The 24,093-nt window shown below is 39.1% G+C and overlaps 1 protein-coding gene across 1 annotated transcript in view; it reads right to left on the bottom strand.

Annotated features, from left to right (window-relative positions):
• ATP10B (ATPase, class V, type 10B) overlaps window positions 1-24,093 on the bottom strand; it is a 56,065-nt gene that overhangs the window by 23,048 nt on the left and 8,924 nt on the right. Inside the window, exons 3-9 of the mRNA XM_009879801.1 lie at window positions 18,635-18,839; window positions 14,968-15,053; window positions 12,160-12,266; window positions 8,375-8,506; window positions 5,774-5,901; window positions 3,836-4,088; window positions 2,679-2,914 (exon numbers count right to left, since the gene is read on the bottom strand). Coding sequence (XP_009878103.1) covers window positions 2,679-2,914; window positions 3,836-4,088; window positions 5,774-5,901; window positions 8,375-8,506; window positions 12,160-12,266; window positions 14,968-15,053; window positions 18,635-18,839 — 1,147 coding nt within the window. The remainder of the gene's footprint in view (window positions 1-2,678; window positions 2,915-3,835; window positions 4,089-5,773; window positions 5,902-8,374; window positions 8,507-12,159; window positions 12,267-14,967; window positions 15,054-18,634; window positions 18,840-24,093) is intronic.

Below are 24,093 nucleotides of genomic sequence, written 5' to 3'. Positions count from 1 at the left end.
AAGTTCAAACACGCTGATTTGCGGGCACAATCAATTACCACCGTACCACTGCATTTTTACAATGCACTTAAAATACCATATGCAACCTGCTTATCACTGATTCATGTAAGGCTGATTGAGAGTAAGTAAATTTTGTGATCACTCCATAGATAATTCTCCTTTAAAAACTGTTCACATATAAATTTGACATTTGTAAATTATTATCTTTTGTTTGGCACAGTTACTTTCCAATTAAACTCTTTACATTTTGTAGGATACTGTTATGTTAACGGCCCTCTTGCTTTGAAATGCTTTTCTTGGCAACAGTTCTGACATGCAGGTGCTCATAGCAGATGCTGTGTTAACCCTTACCCAAAAACCACTGTGTCTTCTCAGCAGTACAAAGTTCTTCAATTTTACTGTTACCTGAGGCTACCAGTTTTCATGAATAGTTTCATGTGGCTTCCACATCAACCCTTTGAAACTTGACATTTATTAAGAAAAAAGCCAACAACAACAAATTGTACAATGCCAGCTACTGGCCTTTGGACTTTATGTTGTTTATTATGTAAAGCAGTTTTTTTTCCTCTTGCATTTTGTTGGTCTGAAGAAGCTGAATCTCACAGTTTTGTAGTGAGGATTGTGGTGACAATCACTGACTGCCACTGAATACTTCAATACTTTTATTTTAACGGAGCCATTTATCCAGAAGAGCTCTGCAAGCCTTAATCAAGTCAAATAGCAATCTTTGTGTCTTCAGTCACACATTGTTGAAAGATGGATTTTTCTCAAGAAACTTTGACTACTGAGATACATTCATCCCCATGATACTATCCGTATAACTGGAGTACTCAAGTTGCTCCAGATTTGTAGCAAAGTACAAATGCATCAGACAAGGTGATATAAATTCCAAAGGGCAGGAACCGGAAAGACACAGAAAATGTTACTATCCCCATTTTATTAATAAGGAATGGCTGGGCTGGTAAAGAAAGATACTACTTTGCATCATTTGAAGGACATCAACGTACAGGACAGCCTCTGGAAAATACCTAAGTGTCTCCATTTTTACTACATCTTCATATTTGTCACAGAAGTTAAACAATTTATCCACGTAGAAAGACACCTATTAGCAGCTAAGGCTGGTTATTCCATGACAGCAGCTTAATCTTCCTCTACAAAGGAGATGTTTGATACTACTTCCTCGGATTTTGCTTTTACAGTGGAAAAAAAAAATAACATGGTAGTTTATTTATAGAAGAAAGCGAAGAGGCATGGCAGTAAAAAACACCATTGGGGAAATATATTGGCAAGAAATTCCTTTATCACACTTCAAAAGCCATGACCTGTGGGTTCTCAACATCCCATGAGGTCTGGGCTGGAAAACGCTAGGATAACAACTGACAACCCCTTATTCCAAGAGCAGGAAGAGTACTGGCTGATATCCACTACATGACAGAGGAACTGAATAAGGCAAGTAGGATCTTATAATGCACTTAAACTACTTTGCCAAGAAGAACAACTGCAGAAAATAAAGTTCTCAGAATTCTGTATTTATTGCATTTTTTTAAAAAAGTACCAAGATTTGGAAGAGTTTTCCAGACATTTAATTTTAATTGGAATTCTAATTTTTAAAGTGTTTGACCTTCTCCTAGAGTCCATAAAAGCCTTTTCTGAGATATCTTTTAAAAAACTTCAGAGGAGAAAAGAATAGCCAGATTTTAATTACGTTGTGTTAGATTTTGGGAAGTTGCATAGGTAAAATTCAGCCAAGTTTAAGATTTTCCTAGAATTGCAATGAAAACATGTACTTCCAAGTCAGCACTTGAGGTGAGGCAGAGGCCACCTAACTACTGAAGGGGGACAAGGCTCTTCAGCATCTTGCCGAGTTCAACATCTTGCAGGGTTTAAGACCTTACTCTGATAAGCCCTTTTTGGCTTAATTTATATTATCTTCATGAGAAGTGCTGCTTTTTTTTTTTTTTTTTTTTTTTCCCTTGAAAAATGCAACACTTACCTTTTGACACACTAACAAACTCCCAGAACTGCCCTGGAGAGTGCCGTGTGGCCATTGTGCACGCACAGTGCAGGCGTGGCTGAACTTTAACAGAGATACGTTGCAGTGGTAGTAGCAGAAGTAGTTGGTGGCTTTCTGAGCTATGTTCAAACTCAGACTTTGAACCCATACCCTCTTCCCGACCATCATCTCCCAGGACGACCTGTCCCTCCTGTTTCTGCAAAGCCAAGCCCCAGACTCACGCACCCAGATGCTCTTGCACAATCCCAACCCACTTTTCCCACCTCACTTTTCCTGGTATTTTAGTGTACCGGAATAGTACAAAAAGCTCATTCCCCTTTGTGCAAAGTATGTCTTGCTGTTATGAACCACAGCCTCAATCCTTGGACCCCAAAGTCATGTCTCCTCCTCCTATCAAGCAACCATCACAAAAAATCACCATGTACCCCTACTCTTCTGCTGCAGTCTTTGCTACAAGGACCCAGATTTGCAAACCCTCACCTCACTCTCCCCTGACTGCAGCCTGCACGCTCTAAGCATGGACCCCAATGCTTTGTCTCCCCTTTTCCTCTTTTAGCTCCACCAGGGCTCGGATTTCCCCTGTCCACCTGTTGGCTCCCCATTACAAAATGCAACAGAAAAGAGAACTCCTTAAAATGTGTTAGCTCAGTCTGCTCGTACTCACAATGGTACTGCTGAACGCCACTTGAGACTGGTTGCTGTCACGACGACCGAGTGACCTGTTCCTTGTATGCCCCTGAAAATGAGCTCTAGCACTCTGGCACCTCCTTAAAGGTCTCATGGTCCTCTGCTTGTAAGTGGCTGGTCTCTCAATATTCATGGGAGGAAGAGTGAAGTGTTGAAGTTTTGCAAAGTCGTCATCATCTAAATCCAACTCTTTGTGGGTTTCCAGACGCCTGGCTGTAAAAAGGGGAAACGAAACCTCACCTCTTATTCTGCTCTTTGCATTGCTCAGGAGGAATTCCTTACTTGGTTAAAAATAAACGAAACAAACTAACCCAAAGCCAAAACATCTCAAAAGCCAGCACCAGAAAAACTTCACTATCAACTTCAGTTTCTGGCAACTCCCACTTTCCGATGTTTATTATTGCAAGAAAACAAAAATGTGTTTTCAAAGCGATCAGTCACTTTTATGGACGTCTGCTAATGCTCCGTCTCTTTAGCTGCATTTTGCAGTTGACTGGAACAGGAGAGCGAAACATAGTAATTCACAAATTTGCTAATGTTTTCAGTCGCAGAGCACAAACTTCTTTTTGGCAACTGCTTGCCAGCTTAATAAAATCCTTCTCGCTCTGTAGAGAGAGAAAGTAGTGACCAAGAATGGGTCTGAGTCAAAACCCCAAATTCAGAGCACCGAATGCCAAGAGAGTTCAGATACGGACTGCAGCGAGGGTTGACTCAAGAAAATGCGTTAGCTGTACCTTTCATATCACACAGAAGACTATGTTAATTACTTTTGGGCCCACTGAGTTTAATTACTAACTAATCTCAGTTTGTGAGCTTATAAAAGGTTGGCTAGCATTCATGTAGAAATGAAAGAGAAAATGTTCTCTTTGCACTCTCAAGTGGGTACCTGAAAGCAGGGCAAAGCCTGAGATGCCTGCAGAGGGAACTGGAAAACCTTTCCCATCTGACTTCTGAATCATTTAAAACACCTTCACTTTGGTGAATCTCCATAACAGGAGTCCCTCACAAGATGGAGACAAATCCACAAAGGTCTATGTTCAGTCAGAGAGCTCAGTAGGTTAAAAATTAATATTTAAATTAATAATATTGAGTTGCTCAGGGAGAAAAGCAAGTATCAAAAAAAGAGTGTCTCACCATTTTCCTTATGTGAAAACTCAACTCCATCGACAGTACAGCGTCGGAATACCATTTTGTTTTCTGTTAGTGTCCCGGTTTTGTCTGAGAAGATATACTGGATTTGTCCAAGATCTTCAGTAATGTTTAGGGCACGGCACTGTATAGGCAAATCTGCTTCTTCATCATACAGGTCAATGTCATTGTGAATTAAGAAGACTTGGCCCAACTTGACTAACTCAATGGACACATAAAGAGAAATGGGGATTAAAACCTGAAAGAGAGTTTAAATTCTCCGTGAGGGGTGAGACAAGTCTTACTGCTTTCCGTCAGCAATGTCCTGACAGCAATCCCTGGGACAGGTATACTAACAATTTTCAAAGAAACAGTTCTTCCTAGAGATGTGTTGTAGGGCTGAATAATAATAGTTCAGGGAGGAAAAAAAACATGCACATAACAGCCATGGGATAAACAGGGACAATAAGTGACAAATTTAAGACAAATTTCCTAGAATACCAAATGCAAAGACAGGTCTTTCAGAAAATGCTCTTACAAAGCACATTTTCTGGACTGAGAAGCATGCTTGCTCTTACCCTCCTGAAAGTCTGAAAGGATTCACTAGCACAGACTAACTCTTAACGTAAAAAAAAATTCACAAGCATCATGGTTTAACCCCAGCCGGCACCTAGGACCATGCAGCCATTCAGTAGTGAGAAGAGGGAGAAAATGGAGGGGGTAAAAAGGAAAAAAAAAAACAATCCCCAAACCCAAAAAACTCGTGAGTTGAGATATAAACAGTTTAAAAGACCAGTAATGAAAGAGAAAAAAAAATAATAATGGTAAAAGAATATACAAAATAAAGTGATGCAACACAAGTCGCTCTCGCCACCTGATGATCAGTTGCCCAGCCCATCCTGAGCAGTGATCACAGATTTCTGCCCTGCCCAACCCCCATTTATATACTGAGCATGACATCTACGGTAAGGAGGATTCCTTTGGCCAGCTTGTCCTGTCTATGCTCCCTCTCAGCTTTAATGAGAAGCTGAAAAAGTGTTTGACTTAGTGTAAACATTACTTAGCAACAACTAAACCAATATGTGTTATCAACATTATTCTCCTACTAAATCCAAAACACAGCAGCTACTGGGAACAAAATTAACTCTATCCCAGCTGAAACCAGGACAACAAACAATTACTTTGCATGCAACAATTCCAGCCCACTAGCTTCCCTGCCCTGAAATAATAATGAATTCTTAAGATGCACAAATATTCTGTTTTCAGTAATGAAGAATAATCCCCCAAGGAACCTCTGAGCAGCCCTGAAAGTTATCTTCACATTTCATTCCTATTAAAGAAATTCTGTCCACTTAAACCTCAGCTGTTATATCAAGAAATCTGAAAAGTAAATGTGATTTTTTCCCCCCATCCTGTAAAATGTTCTCTCCCAATTAGGCTTAATCAGACTCAGATATAAAAGCATCCTACTTCTCATTTAGCTTCTTCCCCAAACCAGCTGAACCATACCTAGTTATTATTCCCCATTGGCAAAACCGACAATTTTTGTTTCACTGTTTTCCTGAGATACTAAGTGGTATTCTTATTTTGGAATTCTGGCCACAGGCAGGAAAAAAAAAAGAGCTGACATTTGGTTGTAAACATCCTCTTTATTGCCTATGCTAGAGATTCTGAAGTTATTTAAAGATATAATACACATCCTTCCTATCTATACCCTTGTGGGGTTTCAAGAGCAAAAAAGAAAAATCTGCAGTTAGAAAGAAAAAAAAAAAAACGACACATTATTTCACACTTGGATGATCTGAAACACTCCTAGCAATATTTTCAAATAGGATTAAGAAGGTACTGCACAGCTATTAGTTGATATTAATTGTTCATTAGTTATTATACTCGGTTTTGAATAGCTTCTTCCTTGGAGGTAACAGAGAGGTTTTTGTCTTTTACCTGCAACAGGATTATCATTGTCAAAAACATGTAGAAACCGGCAAGAACTGGAGACAGAAAACTGCCATTCGCATCTGGGACGTCATAAGGCGGATGCTCTGAGAAGTTTCCAGTCCAAATGCCATGCCCTATAGGAATGATATACAATATTGAAATGCAGCAAGCAGTAAGGTGATTGACAAAGCTTCTGAAATTTACAGATATGGACTGCTATGATAATTAAAAAGAAAGAACATTTCCAAAGCAACAGTCCCCAAGCAATGCTGTAAATCTGTTGGAGAATGCAAAGTATGTGCAGCGCTCTGTAGCACATGCATATAATTGATATGCTACTAAGAAATGAGCAGTCATGGATATTTTCATTCACCTCTCCTTCAGCAGGTGTCCCCCAGGGCTTTTAGGTCTGCACAGACCTTTCCTCATTCTACATCTTTCTGTTAGAGGACTCCATCTCTACTGCCTATCTTTAAAAATCCTCAGTGTTGAATACTCCCATTCCTTTTCCTAATGGAAAGAAACCTTATAACCTTTATATAGACAATCTTTCCTATCCTTCCTGACTGTTCCTAATTTCAACCTGTCTTTGTTAGAGTTGACAAACCCCCTATAATTCAGTCTGGGCAGCTCATTTTCACATTCCCTTCAATTAAGTCATACCCCAAAACTGCTTCTTCCCCTGTTTCTTAAATATCAGTAGATGTCATTGCACTACTACAACAAAGCCTCCGTTTCAGGACTTACCAACATCCCATCACAATGACTTCACCACCTTTCGTACTGCTCTTACTGAAATACACTTTGCTCAAGGATGTTACTAAAATTTACAGCACCAGAATCTTCACACAGAGCTAGGACAAACAACTCGGTTTCCCTCATTGCATCATTGTTCCAGATGTCAAAAACCTCTATTAGTCCCCTTTGCATACCCAGCTCTGATAAAACTTCTACTAGCACCAGTTAAGCAAGCAGTTGCTTTGCAGCGCCTGCCTACTAAAATGCTGTCAAAGGAATTCAAATTATTCCAGCAATACTTTCCAGCTGCTAGAGACCACGATCACATCTGAGCAAGGACAACTATGCTCTACAAGCCACTTCTTAGCCCAATTTTTCACTGTGTGCAAGAAAAATCCTAATAACTGATCCACCAGTGATATTTCTTCCTAGAAGTCTACATTCAGATGAGGTTGCAAAGCAAGAGTTCGTGGTAGAGCTATGGGATATTTTAAATGGATGAAAGCTAACAGACTTGTTACTGTTTTACATGTTTCACTTAAACTATAAACATTTTATTTTTATTTTTTTTTAAACCTGAGCATATAAATTGTTTTTTTTTTAAATGTTTTTTTTTTTTTCATCTGAGACCATTTAAACCTTAAATTAAAGGACTTTGTTACTCAAGGGCTCCTACACACCAGACAAAGACAAGTCTCTAAATCTACATGACAGCAGCCAAGGAACACTCTCTCTCTCTCATGCAGAGCTCAGTTGTCAAAGCGAAATCCCGTTTCTGTGCCAAAAAAGCCCACTGCAACGTGAAGCAGTAAAATTTAAAAAGCGATTAAGGCTGTTCAATTGTTCGTCTTTTTTGGATGGCCCTTACTTCTAATGGTATTACACTGATGACTGGTTGGTGTGTGACAGCACGTGACTCCAGGGCGGGTTTGGGAAGACTTGTCAGGGCCACATGATTTGACTTTGTCGCTACAAAATGAATGCAGCACAGTAGCACTAAGCAAGTTATCACCAAGATGGAATCGAGTAAAAAGGAAAGGGGCTTTGAACATAAAGCGCTCACAGGAACCTCTGTTATCTCTTTAAAGCAGTGACCCATTCAAAAAGTCAGTGGGCTTAAAACTTGGCCCTTTCCTCAGGATTATGAGATCCTGTTAATCCTGACCTGCCTGGGACAGATTGCGATCAGAGCCGGAAGGCAAGCAGGTGCTTACATGCAGTGAAGATGACGTGTTTGAGATTAGCAATCTAGTAAACTCCAGTCAGCTAAGCCCAGTTCCTGTATTCCAGTGTGCTCGCTTGCAGGGATCCCAGAAAAATGCAGGCTCTTCCTGCCTGAACAATTAATCTGTCTCGCTGCTGTAGAGAAGGAAGGTAGCTGTGGAGACTAAACTGGATGAATTTGTCATGTGCAGCTCATGGGTTGTAAACTGGGTAGCTTGGCTAACATCACTCCTGAACATATTAGGGGAAAGTGTTGCTGAAACGAAGGTAAAGCTACATCATTTTACTTTTGTTGTTATACGCAAGGAACAAACATCCACTCAGGAAACAGATCTCAGTTGGCAAGTACCGATTCCTATAATGCATTAACTCAATGGCTTTCACTTGCTTGCTTTACACATATTTTACCACAGTGGTTTTACCACAACATTTTACCACAGAAATGTTTATAGCCATGGCTGAATTTTGTTCCATCTGAATTGCTCAGATTTGCCATTTTAACTTGTCTATTGGAAAGACCAAGAAGCATAAAGACCCCACGAGCTTTCAGCTCTAGATCTGATCTCACTCATGTCTATAAGATCGTTTTCAATCCCCGTTTAGAAAAAAGCAATGAAACAGAAGATTTTCGTCAGTGCTTCATACCTACAGCTCCAACAAGACACATCACAAACAGGAGTCCCACACATAAGAAAATATCTGTATTCATCCGTCGCTCTATCTTGCTGCGCTTGTAACGAGGACCACTGTTATTTAGCATGGCCTTGGTTTCATGACCTTCAAAACAGAAATGAATATAATCAATTTTATGTAATATTTTGTAGTTTGGATCATTTTTTTGAAGTATTTCTCTAACAAAATGAGAGCAGGATGCTCATGACACGTTAATTTGACTCTAGTTTGATTCAGTAGTTTTATTGCACATCTCATTTGACTGAATAGCATAATATATCTGAGACTAAATCCAGAGCTTCACAAAAGACCTCCATTACAATACAGATTTCAGCTGTGATATACGTTTTACTTTCCCAAAGACAGCAGATTCAGTAGGATAACAAGGTTTATATAAATATTTCAATACCAACTCTCCTTGCAAATAAAAGGAAAAAGAACAATAATATTACATTTTTTGTATTTTACAAACAACTTGATTAGGTCCTATACAGATTCTACACATGAATATTTTTCAGCAGCTATTTAAAAGCTGCTATACACATTTCCTGTATTAACTTAAATAAAATCCAACATGTCAGACCCAGCAGTGAAAGACACTAATGTTATTTAGGTTTTCGCCATGTGGTTGTAAAGTGCTAACAAAACAGTAGGACAATAAATTAAATTAAAAATTAAATAATTAAATTAAAAAAAACCAAACCAAACAATCCCTAAAACTTCCTGAATTAGTATTGAGCTACTATATTTGCAATGGGAAAAGAGGAGTGCTGTAAGAAGCCAAGAAGCAGAAATTGCTTTTTCTATTCTATTAATATTATCTAAACTGTGGGTCCACAGTTGGGTACCTGGATACCATCTGTTGCTATATTAAACGTATCTTTTATGTTTATTTCTACAGTCCTTTACCGTGAAAATACAGACCCTGCAGACCTGTATTTAGTTTTCATATGTACGTGCATGATGTGTGTGAGAGGGACTATTTTCCAAGCTACCTTTTGGCTTTCTCTAGGGAAGTGATTTAACCTGCAAGTTAGGTGTGATTCAATCATGCCTGCTGGATTCTTTCCAGGCTTACATCAAAGATTATTAATTGAGGCAGAGAGCAAGAGAGAAAATTACTCTCCAGCCTTATGTTCAGGACATTCACTCAAGAGCTGGGACTCTTGTCTTCCTGCTCCAATGAATATGTAATTATTTACACAACCTGGAGCTATGTCGGTGGGACCAGCTTATACCACCAATGCTCCTTCCTTTCCAGCTCATGTCTATGCACATACCCACTCATTCCATGCCGTCAGGGTACAACTTGTGAAGCGGGAGATGTATGCTCACTCCCATACAGGCAGAACTGAGAACAAACCCAAGTCTTCCCTTCGGTGAACAAACGCTCTAACCACTGAACTCCACAGAAGAGGAGGGTACTGCTGCCTGCACTTCTGTTCCTCCAGCAGCTGTCGGAATCTCGTTCCTCACTTTTCTTTTATGTCAGGCTTAATGGAAAGTTTTGTGTTGAAAACAAAACAAGACAAAAACCTCTAATACCTCCCAGAAAACCCTCAAGGAAACATTGATGGATTTATTTCAGGAAGAAAATGGGAAGATATTTCTTTCTAAATATCAGCTCTATCATTCTTTCCACTTCAGCAGACCAACAGGAAAAGGATACATCTGTAATACAGATATCACCTTGCAAGAAACAGAATATTAGAAATACGAGGAATGAACTACTTTGTTCTCCTCTAATCCTTACAGTTTCATATGCTGTGCAACACAGCACCTCACCTACCACCCCACTAGTACCTCATCTCTCTATTTGTGGAGGCTGATGGGCTTGTCTAAAACTGCATTCCAGTACTTTATTATTTGAAAAGCACATAATTCTTGCTGCTGTCCCTAACACAATGAGAAAACTATGCTGGCTGTTGTTCTGTAATGAGGTTTTTGTGCATTAGCGCTATTGCTTTGTGTAGAACCATTTGGGTAGCCATGAAAAGTATAACCATATTTGTGTTAGATGAGAACTACACAGGCTAAACAATCACATTAAGTGATGGCTCTACTCTTCACAAAGACTTCCATTAGAAAGTAAGTTTGAGGAGTAATAGAGTTATAAAAAAGGAGAATGTGCCATCTTATAATGTTACTGATCTTGATTGTTCAGAAAAGGTCACAGACCATGATTAAAAGCCAGAGTATAATCAATGTCAAAGAACCCTAGAAATGAAGTTGGTACTGGCTCAAGTGAGTCTAATTTTAGAAGAAAAAGAATAAACTTTTATACTGACATTAACAATAAGATGACAGTTGGAAATTGAGTTGAAGACTTACTCAGATCAAAGACACTGTATCTTGAAATTACTTTAGAACTCCAACCTTTGCTACTAGCAGCTTAAGCAACATTAACAGACATCCACATTAGGATTTCTACTGGTGGTCAAAGGAATGCACTGGGAAATGACTAAAGATAAGAAAAATAGGCATCCTAACAGGAGAAGGGAAGACAAGTTTTTCCAATTCTATAGAGAATGATTCCTACAGAGATTTTTGTACAGTAGTTATTTCCAAAAAAAAAGGGTGATGGGTTTGGCTCTGTCTCTCCTCCTCTGTATGGTAGGCACCATCCTCACATGTGGTGTTCAGAGAGACAGACAAAGAAAGACTCACAAAGTGAAAGCTACTTTGGAAACATATGGGAGCTATAGTCATTTAAAGACGACTTCTGCAGTAGTGAAATAAAATGTCCAGTCATCAGGTAAAATAATCTGGATGGTGGAGATTAATCTGAGCTAAACGATGCTTACGAAGATGGTGATTTTTATTTTCTCTTAGGTGGCTCTGCCTTGAATTCCCTGCTGCTGATTAGACATAAAACAGGTGACATAACTCTACTGGAAAGATAAAAATAACCAATAATGGGATTAATTGTTGTGTTTAAGTTGACTTTTATTTAATCTACAAACAAAGAGGGCAGCTGATACTCTGTTTCTGGAGCAGAAGAGGGCCCAGCTGGCAAAGCCGATGATAAATCATGTTCACTGAATAAAAGCAGTGGCAACACTCCAAAGGTAAAAAAAGATGCTGAGAAAAAGATGAGCTGACCCACCACCGAACCTGGCACCGCTGCATTTGATCTGGGTGCTGACACTGTCTTGCTTGGTTCATGTCTCTACTGCATGAAATTCATGGTTGCATGGACACACTATGTCTATGTCAGCAAAAACCTGTGCTGCTGCCGCCTCTTCTGTCACCTCCAGCTGCTGTTCTCGCTGCCTCCTGTGTGCTGGCACTGCCACAGGCACAGCTTGGCTTTGTGATGATTTTTTTTTTTCTTCTGGGTAGATCTTCAGCTCCATCAGTTTCTGCCCTGAGGAGCCAGTGAAACCTCCCTTAGGGCAGCTGTGTAGACTTTATGCCAGATGGAATTAGTATTATAATCAGAGCTGCAGAGCTGAGAGTTAAACTCACCTTAGCATTTTTTTTTACTTGTCTGGATATTTTTGCAAGATATTACAAAGATAGCAAGATATTTGACATACACGAGAATACTGTCACTTGTCAGAGACCCAGTGCAGGACTCTGGGCTTTGGAGACAGATGAGTAATACCTTTACTTCAAAAACTTACGTAATTTTCCCATGCACTACCAGTTCTTAAAACAAAATGTCAAACTGTGGTGCAATTATTAGACTATACATATTTACTTAAGGATATTTACAGGGAAATTCTATGTTTAGCTAGATAGAAAGTACATCTTACCTGCATATATAACAATTCCTACTGCAGCCTCAGTATTTCTGATTGTACATCCACGAAGCAAGAGGCTTTCAATGTTAAAACCAATCCGTTCATGATTTGGCTGCTCCCTAGAAGAAAGAAAATAAAGTAATGCCTTTTTCTGCTCTATTATAGTGTTAAACAAAATTTTTGTGTTCACGTCTGTTTCAAGTTGAAATTGAGGAACTGTGAAGGCCCTATTTTGCTTGTATTTCACTCAGCTTCAATAAAGAGCCCAGTAACAAGTTATAGAGAAGTCCAAGTATCTCTTTTAAAGACCACTTGCATGGTGTGTGTATCACGATGACAATACAAAACAAGTTTGGCTTTCACTTGGTATCTTATCTGGCAGATTCGGTATCTCATAAATGAAGCCAAGATACATTATATGACTTCATTCAGATGAAATTCTTTTAGAAAGCTGAGGAGGGTTTGCCTGCTGATAGAGGTTCAGATGAACACATCTGCACCCTGCAAGAGCCTCTGTCTCTCTGTCAGCCACCAAAGGGCTTCTCATCTTTGTGAACCTCAGTTCGCTTGAACGGTCTCTAGGGCTGAGGCTCTCTTCCTCACTCTCACACTGGATGGAAAACTTTTCACGCTGGCTGAAGATGTCCTGTCACACAGCAGATTCTTCTGCTAGCAGAACAGGCCAATGAAAACTTAATGGAAATTATAAGGTCAGTGCTCCATCAGACAGGCAATTTGTTGCTTGCATCTGAAAATGAAAGCATAAAACTACTTTTGCGCACAAGTTTTATTACATACTCTGGTAGGCTCCTCCTGAGATCTTTACCAAAGCTGAGATTTTTGACTTCAGTCACTCCATCTGGTTTTGTTGTGTAAATATCAGCATACGAAAATATTTTTTTCTAGAATATGTATCTTTTGCTACTTTGTATCTGATATTTGGCATTGCATTTATCAGTAAACTGCAGCATCACATAAATGGAGGGCAAGGTTAGGTGCTACCTGAGGGCTAAGTACAGTCCTACGTCTGTGTGCAGCTGCACATGATTACGACATCAAACTGGATGAGTGAAAAGGTTTAGGTACCAACAACCTACAGCTGGTAGAATTTAAAAAAAATAATGCCAGAAATCTATTTTTCTGGGAATCTATACTCATTGTACTCATTCAATAGAAACCTTATTGCATCCCTTCTTGCATCCCCTTGAGCAGAATTTGCTGTGGTCAAGCATGTCAGACGGATGTCATCAGTTCTTTCTTATAATTTTTAGCAGAGAGAGTACTGTTACTGTCTTATGGCAAGGCACTAGAGCTTCAATAATTTATTAAAGGTTCTTGGAGAAAAATGTAACCTGTTTCAAGTTATTTGTGTTTACAAAATAGCTCAAACAGCAGCAGACCAAAGACAGGAACTCCACTAAATGTCAGCAAATAATGTTTACTGCAAATTATTTCATCTATCCCTGAAGCAGTGAGAGAAAGGCAACTAACCCCATATTCCACCAAGTGGGTAAGATAATAGGCATTTCCAAACCAGATTTCTGTTACAGACTTTCAATAGAGTCCTGAATCCTAAGGGTGTACATTTGTGTGTGTTTTCTTGTGACATATCACGTAGATTTCTATAATCTCAGTGCTCTTGTGCGATGTTACAGCAGGCTAATTGGAAGGATTGCTTCAATTCAGATTATACCCAATGGTCCTCAAAGCCAGCAACCAGAGTCAGTGATCAATAAAAACTTGACCTCTTTTTCCCTTTTACGATATCACAGTAGAGGGGAAATGGCATTGCTATTAGAGTCATCATTCTTACAAGGCATAAATTCTCAAGACCGGATTAAGAACGGTCAGTGCTAATGGGTGAGAACACTCTGGTTTACTCATGTCAGAGGATCTGGCCATTTGCTGCTACTCCAGGTGCAACGTTCTAACTGCATTCTTGCAGAGACATTAACTCCTAGTTTAGGTACTAGTAAACTTAACAAAGCTGGGGCATGGATAGGGATGGTGGCATATTCATACCATTAAATTATCTGCATAACGTGGGGCATGCATTTGTTCTGGGGCAGCAGGTATTTCAGACAGTTCTCTGGTGTGGGGTGGGAATCAGCACGGACCAATGACCGCCCTGGAGAGGGCCTTGGGAAACAACTGCCCTGTATTGCAGGGCAAGAGAATTTTAGGACATGAGCCATGTCATACAAATCAGCCTTATAGCCAGGGAACGGTCTTAAATCTGCTAAATTTGCTAGATTTCCCTGTGCCAGAATTAGTTAATGAAGAGGAACATACGGAACTGAGGATGCGGCTTTTTCCTCACATACATAGGTTCACACTGAAAAAAGAGCATTTTTAATACTAGTCTAACACATGGTTCAGCAGGATTTTTCTTGCTTGCTTTTTCTAGCTGTAAGAAGAAAATCACATTTGTTTGTTAGATCCTGGATACCTTTTCCCTGTGTCTGTAAATATGAAGAAACTAAAGCCATGCAGCTGAATATCTTTAAACAATAGGAAGGGTTTAGGTTTAAAATCTATCCCAGCCTAACCCTCAGGTCAAAAGTAAATGAGCTTATGTCTGAATTCTGAAAAGAACTGAAGCCTTGTGTGAACAGTTTATATGAAACAACTGCAAATTCAGCATCAAGCCTTGGTCCTGCCTTGTCTCAAAGCACAGATTCCAGTTTACATCTTACACACTTCCGAATCCAGGAATAGGTAATAGTGACATCTATCAATTTCTGAAAAATGCATTCCTTCCATCCAAGAGAAAAATTAAAGTTCAGATATCAAATGCATTTATGGATAACAAATACTTACATGTACCCTTTGAATTTATTGAGATCATTGTTAGGCATTTCACAGATGATGGTGTTTTGGAAAAATTCGGGTTCAAACGAAGTATTCTGCGAGAGGAGACACAATGAGAATGAGTGTCAAATCCAATGAGTACTTGAAATGCTAAACACTAAGAGCAGCTAAATGTAGTCCACAAGGATAGGTGGGGGCTGGAGCACTTGCCCTGGGAGGAGAGGCATAGGGAGTTTAGCTCATTCAGCCTGAAGAAAAAGTCTGGAGGGGCTGAGTAAAGATCTGAGATTTTCCTCTCTTGGATTAACAACTGGTTAAATTAAATGAAGAAAATGCTGTGTATTGGACAAGACATCACAGGTGCCAATTAGTGAAAACATCTGTCTTCATTTAAAGTGAATGTAACAAATAGTTCAAATTATTTATGAAACAAAACTAGCCTTCAACCAAAAGCAAGCTCAAATGAAAATAATTTCAGGATTTTTCAGGATTTTAAAATATGTTAGAAGAGTTACATTACTGGCCAGGATGGTTAATCATAAAATAAGATCCCACGCATGTGAATAAACATATCACATTCAAATAAGACTAAAAGCACAACTAATTGCAAAAAAACCAAACCCAACAAACCCCCAAATGAACAAACAAACAAAACCGAAAGACGGAAGGTAGTAGAATAAGTCCAAACTGCTGTGAGAGACAAAACAAGACAGAGCTTTTCAGGCTAAGTGCTCACTCAAAAAGAGCTTGGAGCTGAACTAAGACACACAATTTTGCTTGATTTCCCCTGTGTTCGAGGAAACAGGCTTGGGGTTTGGACTGCATGAAGCAGCCTGGAAAACAAACAGCATGAGAGGTACTTGACTGCCATAAGTGGTGGCTTTTTCTTAACTGAAAAAATACACAAGATACTGATTTTAGATTAAGAAAATGTAATAAAAATGGGATGTGGGAAATGTGAAAGAGAATCATTATTGTTGTGCCATAAAATCTTTAAAAGAACTGAAACTTGCTTTAATCCAAACTCCTCACAATAGGAAAGCTGGAAATCAAATCTGCTGCTGGGCCTCCCTACCTTTTCTACAGCAAGAGAGACTTCCAGAGATCAGACTCCTTCAGAAATTGGAAATTGTGGGAAACCTTCATTGGAATTCACAAAAACTTTGCCAGACTGCAAGAGGAATTCCTTGCACTGCCAGTCCTCAAGTTTCAATTTTTAATTCACTGTGCTTTAATTCTCCCATTATTTTCTTTCTTCTGTTCTATTTTTTTCTTGTGCAATACATATATTCTTTTTTTTTATAGACATACAATATCTAAGTACAAGCATGTACAGAAAAAATAAAGCTGAAGGAAATATAAAAGCTTGACGACTATAAGGGCATTTTGTATACCTTCTGACCCATGTGACTGACTATTACTAGAACCTAGATATCATTCACCTCCGCTGAATCTTGTTCAAGTCAATAAACTCAACAGGCAAATCTTTGGTAGTGCTAGAAATATTTGTGAAAAGGGAACAGGAAGATGCAAAAGTGACCTGGAGGACTCATTGCTAAGAAACCTAATAGGCTTCTAGCTAAAAAGGGGTAGATAAAGATGATTACTCTCTTAATTTTTTTTATTTTGATTACAAGAATTTTTCTTCTGAAAATTCAAGTTAGAAAATGGCACAAAAGGGGAAAAAAAAATATCTTCCTCTCAGTCTTTTACAGCTAGGCAAATTCAATATTCCTAAACATATCCTACAACAAAGAATGAACCCCAGTTCATACGTATTTCCTCCCGTCCTTAGAGTCACACTTTATAGACACAATTAAATCTGCGTAAGTTTTATGCAGCTCATAAATCACAGGACTAAACAAAGCTCAAAGAACAAGGCAGAAGGGAGCACACTAAAACCTGTACATACGAAATTTAGCGCACCGGGTTTTTTTAGCCAATGTACTGTTCACACTAATATGTTAAAATAACAGGGGAATATAGTTGATTATTTAAGCTCTGACCTTCCTGAGCACTGGCTATCACAACGGTCAGAACTGCATTCCACTCTGCCAATGTAACAAGACTTCATAAGTATAAGCACACCGTACTGGGTGTACGGTTTATCTAAATAACAACTCAAAGTCTAAAGAAAATAACCATGAATAGGCAGTCTGAAGCATGGTTTGGTATGTGGGGATTTTGAAAGACTTCCTCATATTATAAATGACTGTGGCAAAAATTTGCATTTTGTATGATAACAGAGCACTCTCTTCCTCTAAAAGCAATAATACAAAACCTAATGTGTAAACCATGACTACGTGACACAAATGCAGCATTTTTTTTTTTTGGGTATCTAAGTAGCCAGTTTATTTGGTTTTTTGTTAAGTCTCTACATATTAAAAATTTTCAGTGTTTCTTAGGCAAAACCCCTCTCCCTAATCACCCCTGGAAAGCACTGGAAAAGGTATGCTTCATACTATGGCATCCACAACCTGAGAAAGCCCTTACTTGTGCTTGCAAAGTGATTTCCATTTGAACAAAGAGCAAGTAACACTGGAGTACAGTACCTGACCACAACTGGCCATGGAAATGGTGTACTTTTATTTAATAAATCTGGTTGCTCACTGGCAGCTGTGTCCCACCCACCAATAACCCCAAAAGATCTTCCTAATGGCACTGCTACTAATGGCTAAATAAATGGACCTAATTCCTAGAATTGCCTGCCAGGTTTTTGGATTTCCTGTCTGCTGGAGTGATTCCAATGGAACAAAATATTTCTCTTCACATGCTACTACTCCTTAAACTTGTTTTGCTATTTGAAAAACTGCCCTAATCTGTTTGAAAAGATATTTAAAAATGTAACAAGTACAACTCTCCCTAAGTCGTATTTTCTTTTTTACTTCAGGTTTATCAAACATAAGTCAAGAGAATATACCAGCAAAGTGTTTGTAAAAAGGAAATGACACGGCCTACTGAAAAAAAATGGTGATTTTAAGCATTCAAACTGAATCTCTTCTAACAATCAAACTGATGTCAAACATATCAGTTTTATTTAACTTTTCACATTTTCATTTACCTTGAGTTCCTATTCAATTGCTTATAATACTCCTATGAAGGACTGCATGATTTCATTATAGCTTAGTGTGCCTTAGAGCAGTTCCTAGTTGAACTGCCATATATCCACCTGCCCAGCAATCGAGCAATGGCATGTCAGCTGCAATAGAGAAGCAAAATCCCTATGGAAGCTCACGGTCACTTTGGAAGGGGAGCCACGAGCTGTCTTCCAACTTCCATGCAGAAATAATTCACTCAGTAACAGTGGTTTTGCTGTGGGATGTGCTGTGTGTCATGACAACCTGCGGCGTATGGATGGCTTATACATTGGAAAGACTTGCTGCTGTCCTGAATGGTGGTACCATGTGTCTGTTGATGCAGTTTGCTGCGAACAACTACTAAGCTAACCTTCCTTTTCATACAGCCATCCCTCTGCCAGAATAACAAAACCCTGTTGGGGCAAACTGCTGCTTTCCATACAGGGCGTTAGCTCCAACAGCAAAATGCTTTCATAGCTGTATCGGGGCAACCAGCCCGGCAGAACTGGTGCACTTCAGGGCTGGAGCTGGTGTGCTGATGGGCCCAGACCAGCCCTGCGCTGGTCTTTCTGCGCTGGCTGCACTTTCAGCAGGCTTACCTGGCTGGAGAACCCCATCACGACTCGTCGTTGTTTAAGGTTGGTCTCCCCATCGAGGTTGGCAGTTTCCAAGTGACAGATCCCGTTCTGATCAGAGGAGTACAGCAGCAGGATATCTGCTGGGATGGTCTCGTTACACTGCAGCTGCACAAAATCCCCCACTCGGACATCTTTCCAGCATTTCTCAACGTAAGCACGTTCTTCCCTGTGACATTAAAAACATGTTATGGGTGAACAGCAACATAAGGAAGGCAGGCCTCCTGGTCAGTGGGGCTTCAAAAAAAAAAAAAAGAGGGGGGTCATGGCACATTGCTGCATTTTTTTTGAAAGATACAGCACAGCAGCTAGAAATTATTGATTTAGTCATTTCCATAGTATCACTTCCTCATATGTCACATTCAAATAAAATCTTTACATGGAATAAAAAGAAACTACAACAGGAGTTCTTTTTCATTCTTGTATTAGCCCTATAATCTCCACAACAAAAAACCAGAAAGTTGGTCGGACTAACAGAGGTGTTTTAAAGTATCTTATTCAAGAAATTTAGACATTACACAAAAAAAAAAAAATCATTGTTTTTGACTACATGACTATTTCTCAGATACTTTCCAACAACAACATATAGACTCTGAAAGAAACAAACAGCTGTCTCAGCTACACTTGTTTAGGTCTCTCTGGTTTGCAGCTCTCAAAAGGTAATTACAAATCTTGAGCTTAGCCCACAGAAACAACTTCAAGAGCTAGAGCAGCAGACAAACGACCCATTAATACAGTAAACAAAAAAATGCAACTAGAGCTCAAGTGGAAAGGAAAAAGTTAAGATAAGAAATAAAGAGCTTCTAAATTAAGGAAAAAGAAAAAAAAAGAAGAAGAAAGGAAAAAGAGCCTTGGGGTTCAAAGAAAAGAAATTACTATTTTATCAACAAACTGGTTCTCAATGGTTCAGGAAATAGCAAACTTTTTGACATTACCTTTTCAATAACTGATCCTTCAACTGCTCTTAATCATCTAAGCAAACTGAAAAGTGCACAATAAGCTTTAAAATGAGTTAATGGGAAAACTGTATGGGCAACAATGGCCCAGTTCCTCTAACTCTTTGAGAGGAAATTATTTTTTCAGTATGAATAATTGAATCATCTTATGTCTTGCTCTGTAAGAGGGAAAATGCTCATGATACCTTAGCAGGCAGACAGTAAAAGGCTTTTTGTAATGACTCAGAGTCTCATTTTTGTTTAAGTTTTAACCATCCCCATCTATTGCCTGAAGAACACGGTCTTTCAATTAAGTGTTTGTATCATGAGGAGGGGAGCAGCGACACAGCAGATGAAGCGTTTTGCTACAGTTCAAAGCACACGTCCAAGCATCGCTTCAGAGCCAGGCCAAAGGCTACTCCCCGCTAACCTCCGTTCCCGGCCGCCTGTAAGGGAGAGCCAGCCACGATGCTCTCAGGCAAACCCTTGCACTTGGCTTGATACCCTTATCTGTAAAGCGACATAACAGTTTCCTGCAAAGGTTACGCACAGAGTTAAATTCTGTTCATTTCCCTGTGGTATCCACTTTTTATTCAAAAAAGAACCCCCGAATCCTAACAATTTAAATCCCTTTAATTCTAGATGTGAGGCGCTTACTAAATAACAGTATTGTAGCAATATTTTTTTCTTCTTACATTCCTTTTTCATTCCTGGATTTTTCATTCTTCTTTCTTCTTTTGTCTGACTCAACTTACCTGCATGTCCTTTTTTATTTTGCTCAACAACAGACATAAAAGACCACACTGAAGAACAGAGGTTTGCTAAGTTAATTTGATGTTGCTGTGCATTAAAAAAAAAAAATCCAGGTACATTTATATTTGAAAAGTATTTAAACAGGTGCATGTTGAGTATTTATTGCTCTACAAAGTAGATACCAATGTTAATATAGCAAAACGACTATGTAACTGAATCCTTCCCATGTCAAACACTTTCTGTATAGAACTTATTAATTTGTTTGTTTAAAACATAAAACTGAGAGTGCAGAAGCAGTTCTGAGCAAGCAGATGGCTTGTCTCACTATCCTAGACATTTGGATGCCGTGTATAGTTTGCATATAATGTTTGCTATGACTTCTGCAGGGCAATCCTACCTCTCTGTACGTCAACTCTTGCACAATTCTGAAGTTTATGGAACACACTTCTGATTTTTTTCTGCTCACAAAATGCTATAGAAGGGCCTTGTCCAGCTGGCTGTCTTCCACATCAGCCGCCTTAGGAAACCAGGTTAGCAAAAATAATCCACAGAAATCATACATTTGTAATATTTTTTCCAATAATTCCCTATGAAACATACATTACACATAAAGCTTCAGGTTCTGCCCATTCACTAATTACAGAGCAGACGGTGAGTCAGAAAAACCAAATAATCTCTTTCTGATCAGAGGAAAAGCCTATTTAGCACAGGGACTAGAGTTCAGGAACTGCCAGAATCCCAAACCTGCGTTCAGGTGAACAGACTGTTCCTCTCTCCCAACGAGCACTGAAGTTGGTAAAGAAACGGATTTTCTTTTCCTGAAAGAACTATTCAGCTGGAGCTGCAAGATTAATAATTTCCTACAGTACAAAGGTTTTCTATAACTTTGTAGAGAATTACCAATGGATGAAAGGAAGAAAAGTACTTCACAAGGAACCGGGTGCACCCCGCAGCAGCACTGGCCCAGTTGCCTAGCAAGATTTTTCAAACGAAGCAGTTTCCTTTTAGCAATTCCTGTAACTGGGAACACTGCCCATTTTCTGTCCAGTGATTAAAGTTCATAGCACAACCTCCGGTTGCTAAATAAACAGAGGAGCTTCATAAACCTAAGATAGGCTGATGAGAAGCATACGAAAAGGGCGATCGCATTTATCCAAAAAAATAAACAAGATGTGGTGATTTTCAATAGGTGGAAGGCTGGAAATCTGATTCCTATAGCATGTGGCACGTCCAAGACATGATCTAAGATTAAAGTTTCTCAGTACCTTCTCTCCTTTACCAGTCAATTTATCAACAGCACACTTAACAAGTGTTCCCTTGCTGTCCTGGGATAATGGGTAGCATGATAATGCCCATCAGAGGACAGCGCAGACAAAAAGAGGCAGTTAGCCTTGAACAGTCGAAGTAAAGTCTGCCGGAATTTGTTATTAGACTCATCATATCTGACCAGAAGGCGTGAACTAAATAGACTTTATGAAGTCATTTCTGGGAAGAAAGGATCATAAAAAAATCCTGCTGGGGTTGGAGATTGTAGGGGAACATGAATAAATTATTGACTTTGTGTGAACAACTTCATTTCATATTCTTGGATTCAATAAAGACAAATATCAAAGAAAAACTGGGTCAAAATGGATGGTGAATGGGAGCAAATAACAATGATTGTTCTGCTCCTCAGAGGGGATTAAATAAAAGTAATTTTTCATGTGCACTCCACAACATGTCTATGAGTCCTAGAGTGTCTTAGAGAAAGATCTTCAGAAATCTTTATCACCTTGAAGTAATGTATCAACCAATTAGTTCAGTGCGTCTTACTTCCTTGAATTACTGCAAGCTCCTTTTCAGGATCCTTTGTAGCTCGAAGTAAAGACATTGTTTGCTCTACCTTTCACCCCGTAAATTGCCACTAGGTTATAACACTTAGAGAAAAATAATGTCATTGTCACAAATAGACAAAGCCAAATATTTGTACTTTATCACACGGAAATGCTCCAGAATGTTATATTTGAAAATTGCCCCCCTCAAGCATCACCTACTTCATAAAAAACTGCTCGTGTTTTGAGATTATCAGTTCTACGCAGACAACAGGTAGAATCACACAGCTATTTACCCTTTACAGGCTATCTTTGCAAACAGAAATCCCACACATTTTTATGCTACCAAAGATTATACCAACTTTTATATGGAAAAACTTCAGAAAATGTTTTCAAAGACCATTTTATGTCCATGATGTCATGTTTGGGAGCTACTGTCATAAAACTTTGAAAAACTGACAACAAGGAGCAGATCTAGGACTTGAGGAAGGCACTAGACTGGAAAGGAACTGATTCTGACACCTGCCCATAGGTCAGAGTACAGCACAACTTGGCTACAGTATTCCTGAGCCAGAGATACTATCTGAGCACGAAAAGGCACAGTATCGGTTGTGCCAGTTCAGCACTGGCTTCTGCCACGTTACCATTACGGTAGTTGAGGAGGTTGTTTTTGTGACGTGGACATCAGCCCAGCAGCATCAATGACTGATGTCATTTAGCAGCGGCAGGTCCTGTAACAAGCCCTCATTAGCAAACAGCGACAGCCTTTGCCCATAGCCCCAAACTCTCTCTCAGGATTTGAATACTACTTTAAGACAGCAATGAGCATCTTTTAAAGATAAAGGGAGTGAAAATTTTCTGAAGTCTAACATATGCCTTCACTTATACCATTTTGGCATGCCAAATTCCTTAATGCTAGCTACAGATCCTATCCTTTTATGTGCTAAAACTGTCTATAGCATCCTAACAAGGAAGTTACTCTCTCAATGATAAAAGAAGCCTATATTCAACTTCTGTAATCAATTCAAGTTTATGTGAACTTTAAGTAAGTACCAGAACTTTACAAATGTATTATGTGCCCATATAAAAGGTTTTCGATTTCTTTTGACTTGCCTTTTTTAATATCTGTCTCAATTTTATGATGACCTGTACCAAATGAAGAAATAAAATAAAAGTAAAAAGTATTTTGAGAACACATTTGCTTCGACTTTCCTAGGTTCATTTTGTAGGTTATGAATTATTGTATTTAGGAAAATCTAATATTTTTTTTAATACTGCCTTGAACAAAATGCTGTTGCTATGATTCTGCCTGGCACCAGCTGGAATGAACAGGTTACTCCAAGGTCACTTCCTTAATGACTGCTAATCATTAGCATTAGTTTCTAAGGACTCCCATTAATGTACTAAGTTTCTGGAAGACACAGCTGAGCTCAGCTTTCTTGCTACAGTCATCTCCTTACATGACCATACAACTCTTGAGGTCACATGGTACAGACCTGCTTCTCTCCGGGTTTCAATGCTGTTTTAAAAATTGAAACAGTTAGGATGAAACTTAATGCCGTGAGGTCATGATTCTGCAGGTCTCTGAGCCAAAACCATAGGTTCTCATTTATTTGCCCTTTGTCTTCAGTCATTAGCTTCTGCTGCTCTCTGCTAAACCGCTGCACCTTTTCTGTGAAGCAGCTTTAAATGCCTTGGCAGGTAATAGATCTTGAAGAAAGGCCCGATAAAGCAATACACAAACCAGTGGTAGCACTGGTGATGTGTTCATGGATTTTCTTCCACAAAGACCAAGGATCCTCACTGTAGCAATACACTCTGACTGACAAGAACTGCTCGCTCACTGCTTTTTGACTTCCAAGTGCTGCTGCCTGGGCCAGAGCGTCGAAAACTTGACATTTTTCTTTTGCATTTAGTCGGTTCA

Source organism: Charadrius vociferus, unplaced genomic scaffold (genome assembly GCF_000708025.1).
Source record: "Charadrius vociferus isolate BGI_N301 unplaced genomic scaffold, ASM70802v2 scaffold212, whole genome shotgun sequence".
Taxonomy (NCBI): domain Eukaryota; kingdom Metazoa; phylum Chordata; class Aves; order Charadriiformes; family Charadriidae; genus Charadrius; species Charadrius vociferus.
The sequence above is the reverse complement of the archived record's forward strand: the minus strand, read 5'-3'. Positions and strand labels throughout refer to the sequence as shown.